Below are 9,990 nucleotides of genomic sequence, written 5' to 3'. Positions count from 1 at the left end.
TATGGTTCTAACATGGGTATTCCTAAGTTGCATGCCATATAATTTGATACTTGTCTACATAAAATACTAAAAGTTGTTTATAATTTTTTCATTAATGGTCTGTTTTATCAGAACGTCCATCTATATTTATTAGCTGTTTAAGAACATACACAAGTTGTTTAATACATCATACCATACACATGTTTATCTTATTATTGAAGAACAATTTATAGAAAAACAAGTTACTCAGAACACCTTAATCACAAAATAGAGGCTTAAAACAAAATGGAGTCAGTTGTATAAAGTTGACAAGCTTATACCTACTATCTTATTAAGGTATTAAAACTTACTGTCACTATAACTCTTCTGGCCCAGTCAATATTACATCATCAATGTAGGGATGCTTCAGGAAAGGAAACCTCATTTACTTCTTTGGTCACCAAAACTTAACGACATGAGGAAGAGTACAAATAACCTGTAGATGCATAGTCAGCATATCCTAGATTCCTTCCCAAGTTAAAGTAAACTACTATTGATTAGTCTCAGTTACAGAGTTAGAGGAAAAAAATTGGTGACATCAATAATCATATACTGCTTACTCTGAGTTTGGTCTGCCTGGTCCAGCACATTGAAAACTTAGGCATTAACCATACGACAAAGATATTCAAACTCACTATTGATTGGAGAAATGCAAATTAAAACAATTCTGAGGTACTACCTCATACCTACTAGATTGGCTAATAGGACAGAAAAGGTAAATGACAAACGTTGGAGTGGATGTGGGGAAAATGAGACATTAATGCACCGTTGGTGGAGTTCTGAACTGATTCAAGCATTCTGTGGAGTAATTTGGAACTATGCCTAAAGGACTACAAAACCATTCATACCAGTTGACCTGGCAATAGCACTACTAAGTCTGTATTCCAAAAGAGATAAAAAAACAAAAAGGAAAAGGACCTATATGTACAAAAATATTTCTAGCAGCTCATTTCTGGGGGTAAAAAATTAGAAGTTGAGCAGAAGCCCATCAATTGGAGAATGGCTGAACAAGTTGTGGTATGTGATTATGATGGAATACTATTGTGCTATAAGAAATGATGAGCAGACAGACTTCAGAAAAACCTGGAAAGACTTGTATGGTCTCATGCTGAGTGAAGTGAGCAGAACCAGGAGAATGTTGTACACAGTAACAGCCATGTTGTACGATAACTAATATTGATAAACTTAACCCTTCCCAGCAATAAAAGGATCTAAGACATCTCCAAAGGCCTTGTGATGGAAAATGCTATCCACATCCCAAGAAAGAACTATGGAAGTTGAACTGCTATCTTTTTTTTCTCTTCTGCTGAGTTTTGTTTCCTCTTTCTGATGGTTCCTCCTATTGGTTTTAATTTTTACTTGCCACATCACTAATGTGAAAATATGTTTAATAGGAATATAAATGTATAACCTATATCAGATTGTGTGCCGTCTTGGGGAGGGTGGTGGGGAGGAAAGGGGAGAAAAATTTTAAACTCAAAAGCATATGGAAGTGATTATTGATAAATCAAAATAAATTAATAAAATAAATTTTTAAAAACTCCAAAAAAAAGGACTTTAGTTGACATTAAAGTGCATTTTTTCTAACAAATATTTTGGCCACAGGGGACATCACATAACTATGTTCACAAATAACCACAGGCTGATCTTTTCAGTAGGTATATTCAGGTCAGACAGGTCACTGCTGATTCCTTCATTAAAATGAAGATATTCCTTCAGTGGATAACAAGAAATTGGTATGTAGGTAGGGTGAGCTGGTATTTGTTGGCCTCTTCTTTACTATATGTAATGAGATAAATGGGGTGGGAAGAAATTCTACACACAATCCTTTTCTTCTGCCAACAATGCTATATTTAAGTACTTTTATTGTTTGCTTGCTCAAAATTTCTCAGGTAAATCTTATTGCAAAATTGTCAAAACAGTTTTTCTCCTCTTTTATTTCCTTGTGAATAATACAATAAAACAGATTTCTTCAGAAAAAAATAAAAATTTTAAAAACTTAAAGAAATGATGAGCAGGATGCTCTCAAAAACCCTGGAAAGACTTACACAAGCTGATGGAAAGTGAAATGTACTGTATACAAAGTAACAGCAATATTGTGGGCAGATCAGCCGTGAATGATTTAGCTCTTCTCAGCCATGCAACAATCCAAGACGACTCTGAAGGACTTGTGATGAAAAATGCTGTCCAACCTCAGAAAAAGAACTGATGGTGTCTGAACACAGGTTGAAGCATGCTTTTTTTTAAGCTATATTTTTCTTAAGGGTTTTTTTGTCTATGTTTTCTTTCACAACGTGACTGCTATGGAAATGTTTTCTGTGACTGCACACCTATAACCTACATCGAATTGCTTGCCTTCTCAATGGGGGTGGGGGTAGGGGGTGTTGGGGAAGGGAGAGGATGTGGAAATCAAAGTTTTTAAAAGGAAGGTTAAAATGTTTTTACATGTAACTTTTTTACATGTTCACATAAAATACTAAATAAAAACTTAAAAAAAGAAAGAAAAGTTAGACATGATGGCAATAAATAACATGATTGCTCTCTTATCAACCCCAGGTATGGGGGGGAGGGGGAAGGGAATACACAAAGATTCCTTCAGACGAAGGTATCCTTGTCGGTTGCCCAACTAGCAGGGTCGGGTTCGGTGCTTTTTTTTTTTTTTTTATTTGGCCAGGCAATGGGGTTAAGTGACTTGCCCAGAGTCACACAGCTACTAAGTGTTATGTGTCTGAGACTGGATTTGAACTCAGGTCCTCCTGAATCCAAGGCCGGTGCTCTATCCACTGCGCCACCTAGCTGCCCCTCTGTTTTCCTTTTTTTGTCCGGTTACAACTAGCGACTACCGATCCCGCGGATCCCGGAACTCTCCTGAACGAGACACAAATCCGGGGGCTCAATTCTCGACGGAACTGAAGAGACAACCGGAAGTTCTCGTGGCCCGCAGCCAGCCGAATCAAGCGAGGTCCCTTCATTTCCCGTGACTGACTCTTAGCCAATAAGCGCCAAGAAGGAAGTTTTGTGCCTGAGGCTGGACCTATAGCGAGGCTCCCCTTCCTTGGACCGGCCTTCCTTCTTTACTTCCGCCTCTTCTCCTTCCTTTCGCGCTTCGGCAACATGGCGGCTGCGACGGCAGCCTCGGGTTCCTCCCCGACTTCGACCCCAGCCCCGACCCCGACCCCGGCGTCTGCCCCGGATCCCTCCCTGGCCTCCGCCCCAGCGCCTGCCCCGGCCCAGCCACAGACCCAGGGCCAGGCCCCGGCGTCGGCGCCTCCGCCGGCTGCCCCGACTCCGGCGCCGGCCCCCCTCGGGCCTGGGCTCCCCGGGCCGTTCCCCGGCGGCCGCGTGGTCCGGCTGCATCCGGTCATCCTCGCGTCCATCGTGGACAGCTACGAGCGTCGTAACGAGGGCGCGGGCCGCGTCATCGGCACTCTGCTGGGTAAGCGGCGCCCCAGCTTGGCCCCCCGCAGAGTCTCTCCGCCCCTTCCCCAGCACCCCTCCGTGCTCCCTCTGGGGAAGCCATCGCGCGGAGCCTCATTTTTTCCATCTGTAAAACCAGGGGGTTGAACTGGATGGTTTTCAAAGTGTGGCACCGACAGTCTGTCCGGCATTCAGAGCCTTTCTTAATCCTCCATCGACTGGTCATGTTTGTCTGCTTGTGGCCTGGCGGAGGGGGAGGATCGAGGCGTGGAGAAGGCGCTTCCAAAATCCTTAGCTGAATTGGATTGACGTTCCCGAGATGTTGACAGTTTCTTGTGGTCGTGGACAGAATTGAAAGATATGAGCTAGAAAATAGTACAGCTCAGCTAAATCTGAAACTTTCCGGGAACGACTGGTTTCTATGCTGTTGTATTGTGTTTCAAAGAATATCTTTTTGTTAGCGAATGGCTCGGTGTCAAATTGGAAGAAGAGGCTCTGGGTGAGGATCCCACGGTCCTGTGTTTAATTTTGGTTTTCCCCAGTGATTTAGTAAAGACAGAAATGGCACATTTGCTAAATTTTCTTGTCGCACAAATCTGGGAAAGACAGCATCACTCCAAAGTCTAAAGTTGAGATCAGTGGTTTCCAAAATGGGGACCTGATCCCAAGGAGTTTATAGTCAGTCACTTCTGTGCAAGGACAGCCTCTCCAGTACAAACACTCCACCCCCTGCTCCGTGCAGACCAACTGGTTTCCTCCCTCCTAAGCCAGGCCTGCGGACAGTTTGGGCAGGCACTTAGGTACCATTTAGGAAATTCCACCCACCCACATCACCTCACGACAGTAGCAGGCCCCTCTCAGAGGGCAGGCTCCCCTCTTTTCTCTTAGGGGGCATCGGAGTTACATCGGATAAGCAGGCATGGGTGAGTTGTGACACATCACAGATCTCACTGTATTGCCTTTAGCCCCCTACTCTCTCTTCCAAATTTTCCTATTACTGTCACGGGTATCACTGTTTTTCTAGTCACACAGATCAGCATCTCAGTGTCATCTGCAGCTCATCCGCATATCCAATTAGTTGCCGTATCTTGTCATTTTTATTTCCACATCCTTCGAGCCACCACCCTATACTAGCTGCAACAGCTTTCTAATTGGCCATCTTGCTTTGTCTTTCAGCTTTCTGATCCATCTTCCATATGGCTGCCAAGTAACACATAATTCTGACAATGTCACTCTCCTGTTAAAAAAATCTATTGTTTTATAATTATATAATTATTAGTACAGTAGTCTATGTAAGTAACGTTTAAGTAAATATACACATATTGGGGAAGTGTACTTGTCAAAAAAAGTTTGTTTCTTTTTGTTTCTTTTGTTGTTGTTGTTTTTGACTAGGCGGTAGAGCTAAGTGACTTGTCCAGGGTCACAGTGTCAAGTGTCCGAGGCCAGATTTGATCTCAGGTCCTCCTAACTCTAGGTGCTCTACCCACTGCCTACCTAGCTGCTTCCCCCCCCAAAAAAAAAAAATTTGAAGACTGCTGAATTAAGCAAAAAAATCCGAATAGGAATTTCACCCCACTTACTCACTATGCTGCCCCCACCAGTAGGGCATAGTTCAGCAGGAATTGAAGTACCTTCATTTTGGATAATGTGCTTCTATAACTGCTGATTCTTTTTACACGATGGCTGGACCCTTGTCTCCAGTACTTATTTGTTCTGGGACCCTGGGCAGTTATGAGCCTTTTCGTCACCTATAAACTGGGGTAATAATAGCCCCTTCTCACAGAGTAATGAGAATAAAATGAGAGAGCCTATGTAAAGTGTTTAGCAGACCTTAAAGTGCTGTGTAGACGCTAGCTATTCTTGTTACGGCTTCCTCTTAACTTCTCATAGGACCATAAGCTCTTGGGGCCAAGACTCTGTCTTATAACCTTTTACCTCTTGCTGCTTAGAACTGGCACATAGCAGGTGCTTAGGTGATGCACAGCCCCCGGGGAGATGAAGGGGTGGGCGTGAGCATCATCAGTGTATGGAACACTTGCGCTGACCCATCACTGGCTTGCTTTCTCTTGTAGGAACCATTGACAAACACTCAGTAGAAGTCACCAACTGCTTTTCAGTGCCGCATAATGAGTCTGAGGATGAGGTGAGTGGGAGTTTGGGGGTGGACCGGAATTGGGAGCTGTCCTGCTTCATGGCAGCTAGTCTGTGGCCGGGGCACCCTGCACTTGCCCTGCAGCAGAGCACAAGGTTAAGAACTTCTAAGACCATAGTCAGTTTTACTGCTTCTGTGGTAGGAATCTAATATTACCATTTATGAGATAGAGACTGCTTCTTTAGGTAACCTTTTTTTTATTCTCCTATCTCCCAAGTTTCATCACCAAGGAATCAGTTGCTTGGGTTTTAACCATGAATTTCATGTTCTTCTCTACAGGTTGCTGTGGACATGGAATTTGCTAAGAATATGTATGAATTACACAAGAAAGTCTCTCCAAGTGAGCTTATTTTGGGTTGGTAAGTTAGACTCCAGATTGGGTCAAGGCAAGATGGAAAGTGTGTTAGTACTAGTTTGTGAGACTTTGGTAATAAACATGCTGCCTTTGGGGTAGCTAGCTATTTTCCTCTGATGTCCCAGGCTTGGCTCTGTAGCCTCCTTCCATGGAGTAAAGTTAAAATTAGGGGCCATTTCCTTAGAGGCTCAGTTTAACCACTATACATTTCTTAAGCATCTGCTATGTGCCAGTCACTGTGCTACTAGGTATTCAGTCTATTGAAAGAATGAAAAATTACTTCTCAAGGAGTTTACATTCAGTGTGGGAGCCAGCAAGTACACTGAGAAGTACCTTTGTGGCTTTAGGCAAGTCACTTGATTTCTGTAGGCCCCAAGTTGCTCATCCATATAGAAGGAGGGCATTGGACTAGATGATATTTGAAGTTCCTTCCAACACTCATTTTTAAAAATTATATTTTTATCCACTAGTGTCTGGCATGTCAGAGGTGCCTAATATGTGCTAGTTGAATTATTCAATCCTATCACGTTATATTTTCCAGGTATGCCACAGGTCATGACATCACCGAACACTCAGTACTGATTCACGAGTACTACAGCCGGGAGGCCCATAGCCCCATTCATCTTACTGTGGATACCAGCCTCCAGAATGGGCGAATGAGCATCAAAGCTTATGTCAGGTATGATACTTGGAGGGACCAGTGAGTCAGCGTGGGAAAGTAGTCACAGACATTAAGACCTTTGTGCATCTGTTAACTTTAAACAAACATACATCTGCTCTTGAACAAGCTGCCTAACCTGTCATCTAGATCTTTGAAACTCTGTCATGATTGCACAAACAGTTCTTCATAGAGCTACATGGTTTCTTGGTCCTTCTGGCCATCAATGTCTCTACTCCCCAGGATCTACCAAACGACTCCTTGAAGGAATGAACTAAAAGGTACTTCCTATGTACCGAGGGCTGTGCTAAGTGCTGAGGGTACAAATAGACAAGGCCAGACTGCCTTTGATCAAAGAGCTCCCTCTCTGATTGGGGTGGATAGAAAGGACAGGTCATGTGACAGGTCCCTCAGTTATGGAAGGTTTGGGGGGCGAGGCAGAAAATAGGGCCTGAGGGTGACGAGTCCCACATCATCCAGATGTGTGAGCAGGCATGTTACTTTATATTTGGGCATCCTAGAGGTTGGTGGAGGCTAAAACGGAAGGGATGGGAAAGGTATATTGCCTTGCCCTGACGAGTAAAGTTAGAGCTATTCATATCAACGTGGTCTAAAAAGGAAGGTGGTTACTGCAAAAAGCTGTTATAACAGGTTTGGTGTGTTGAAATGTCCAAAAACTGTTGTTTGAGCCTTGGCAAGGAAATCTTAGCTGCTACTCCAGACTTGCTTATACCTTGAGGGCATTCTTTACCCCAGCTTCTCAGTTACTCTGTTTTTGCTCGTTGTCATATCATGGCTGTGGGAATGTCTATCCAGGGTCTGCTTGATTGAACTAAATTCATCAGATACTTATGATATTGATATTCTCTCTTCCCAGTGCTTCCATGGGTGTTCCTGGAAAAACGATGGGAGTGATGTTCACTCCACTGACAGTGAAATATGTCTACTATGATACTGAGCGAATTGGAAGTGAGTAACTTTCCCTCTACTATTCCTGTAGAGCCCTTGGGTGTGTGGCCTGAGGGTTTGTAACAGACCCAGGCATTTGATCTGGCTGTGCCTGCCTGTGAGCTGGCCCTCTGGCAGGTCTTTGAGAGTCAGTGCTGTCGGGGTTACTGAGACTACATAGGCAACTGTTTCCTTGAATAAGAATCCCAGTGGCTTCATGAAACCATTTGTAAGTGGGCAGCCTGAGTAACAGTGACTTCATTTCACGTGTTTGCAGCTGCTGCTGCTGCTGCTGCTGCTTCATCATTGTGGAACTAGGCTATGCTAAGGAGAGAAACTTGCTTTCCGGCCCCAACCTCTGCCACCTCTTCTTCTCTAATTTAGACTTCCTCATTTTATTCCTTCCTTAACATTCCCTAACTGTGGTACCCCTACTGTAGATCACAAAAGGAACAAAAATACAAACCAGTCAGACAGACCTACGTGCTCTGAGCATTTCTGGGCTTGTTTGTCTCAGGTGTCCTTTAGCTAGTTTGTGGTGCTTGACTCTGCAGAGGGGGTAGAAGGTTCATGAGGCCTATGCAGTCTTACCTCACATGCCTTACAATTGCCCTGTGTCCTCCTTTGCTAGTAGCAAATTTGAATTCTGGAATTGACTGTATGTTTTCACAGAGGCTGGAATTCTGTGCTCCTGTTTTCCTATAGGACATTGGCGGCGGAGGGGAGGGGTAGCTGGAAAGACAAGGAGACAAGCCTTTTAGTAAGACTTTTAGTAGCCACAGAGGTCACCAAAATAGATGAACATTTCCTTTCGCCTGACCCACAGTTGACCTGATCATGAAGACCTGTTTCAGCCCCAACCGTGTGATTGGCCTTTCCAGTGATCTGCAGCAAGTGGGTGGGGCATCAGCCCGGATACAGGATGCGCTAAGCACAGTGCTGCAGTATGCTGAGGATGTGCTGGTGAGGAGGAGGAGGGAAGAAAGTGTGTGGTGAAGGTGGGTGGCAGATCTGGGATGGATTTGCTAGTAGAAGGGGAATAGCATGGATGGGAAGGGGATGGGGGGCCCCGAGGGTGAAGGGAAGCCAGACCATCTGAGTTACTCTTGCTTTCCATAGACAAAAAATGTGTCGTTTCTGTTATAATGAGATCTCATTTTGGTGTTCAGTCTGGAAAGGTGTCAGCAGACAACACTGTGGGCCGCTTCCTGATGGGCCTGGTTAACCAAGTTCCCAAGATTGCCCCTGAGGACTTCGAGAGCATGCTGAACAGCAACATCAATGTGAGGCTCCTGAGTCTTGTGGCCTGCCTGCCCTTCCATGAAGTTGATGGGAATGTTTATAGTGGGGCAATGAGGTGGCTGCTTAAAGAAGGGCAATGAGAATAGCTTCTGCCACTCTCGAGTGAAGGGTGAACTCTGTCCTGAACCAGCTCCATAGGCCAGAATAAGGCCTTTAAATGTCTGTGAACTGCAATGTGATATACTGTGCTTAGGGGCTGGACCCAAACAGGTTTTTTTAAAAATGGGCTTTTGGGGAGTTTATAGGCTGGTTACAGTCTAGTAGGCTGCATTCCCTTCCTTGTCTCCCCTTAGCTCCTTTTGTTACCTCAGGGTCCAAGCAAGAGGTTGAGTAGCATTGGGTCCAACATCCAAGGCAAGCCCTTTGGACAGATTTCCAGACAGGCCTTTCGGCCCTCACCCTACAAAGCTGGTGCTTGTTTGGGACACATTGTTTCCTTTAAAATTCAGTCCTGCTTCCTAAGACCCAAGGCTCCTTTGGGGTCTGTAGTTTCAGGAATGTGACTTCCTTAAGTCCCTCTCCCTTTCTCAGGCCATTAGTGGGGCAGATGGGAGAACAGAACTTATCCAGGCAAGAAATTATAGGGCCTAAAGAAGGTAGTCTTGACTTTGGAAACATTCCTGTTATTAAGCAGCCCACGAGCTATGCCAGAAGCTTATTCTCTTCATCCAGATCATTCTGCATTCAGTCCTCTTGGCTCCCTTCCTCCCCAGAGTGTCCTCCTTACCCTGTCTCCCCCTCTCCATTTAGCGTTAATTCACAGCACCTCATGAAAAGTATACTGTGCCCTGTTTGCTCTTTTTCCTATCTTCTAATCACATCACCTTTCCTCACCAGGACCTGTTGATGGTGACTTACCTTGCTAACCTAACCCAGTCACAGATTGCTCTCAACGAGAAACTTGTGAGCCTGTGAGGAAACCAGCGAGCAGCAGCCACAGCTAGCCACTCCATCCGATGTGGGTCCTCCCTTGGAGCAGAAGAACAGTGGATTCTTCTTTAACCGTCATCTTTAAGTTGCCTGTTTCTGTAGATGAGCTGTTTATAACTCCAAATAAACCACAGACATCCCTTTTCCCTCTGGGTAAGGGATTGATTGTGACCTTTCCCTTGGGGGAGGGGGTTACTAACCTGGAGACTC

General features: G+C 44.6%; 1 protein-coding gene across 1 annotated transcript; it reads left to right on the top strand.

Moving 5' to 3' along the window:
• Positions 1–3,103: 3,103 nt before the first annotated feature.
• Positions 3,104–9,926, top strand: EIF3F (eukaryotic translation initiation factor 3 subunit F). Its single transcript, XM_021001901.2, has 8 exons — positions 3,104–3,454; positions 5,508–5,578; positions 5,867–5,946; positions 6,484–6,621; positions 7,478–7,569; positions 8,375–8,511; positions 8,718–8,831; positions 9,688–9,926. The coding sequence occupies exons 1-8, from the start codon at positions 3,133–3,135 to the stop codon at positions 9,763–9,765; spliced, it is 1,032 nt and encodes a 343-aa protein (XP_020857560.1). The 5' UTR covers positions 3,104–3,132; the 3' UTR covers positions 9,766–9,926.
• Positions 9,927–9,990: the final 64 nt, after the last annotated feature.

Source organism: Phascolarctos cinereus, unplaced genomic scaffold, assembly GCF_003287225.1.
Source record: "Phascolarctos cinereus isolate Bilbo 61053 unplaced genomic scaffold, phaCin_HiC Scaffold_9;HRSCAF=440, whole genome shotgun sequence".
Classification (NCBI taxonomy): domain Eukaryota; kingdom Metazoa; phylum Chordata; class Mammalia; order Diprotodontia; family Phascolarctidae; genus Phascolarctos; species Phascolarctos cinereus.
The sequence above is the reverse complement of the archived record's forward strand: the minus strand, read 5'-3'. Positions and strand labels throughout refer to the sequence as shown.

Bases quoted from the DNA above. Each gene is read 5' to 3' on its own strand.
- EIF3F (XM_021001901.2), top strand. From the start codon at position 3,133: ATGGCGGCTGCGACGGCAGCCTCGGGTTCCTCCCCGACTTCGACCCCA. The intron at 5,579-5,866 runs GTGAGTGGGAGT...TCTTCTCTACAG, and splicing joins ATAATGAGTCTGAGGATGAG to GTTGCTGTGGACATGGAATT. The intron at 8,832-9,687 runs GTGAGGCTCCTG...TTTCCTCACCAG, and splicing joins TGCTGAACAGCAACATCAAT to GACCTGTTGATGGTGACTTA.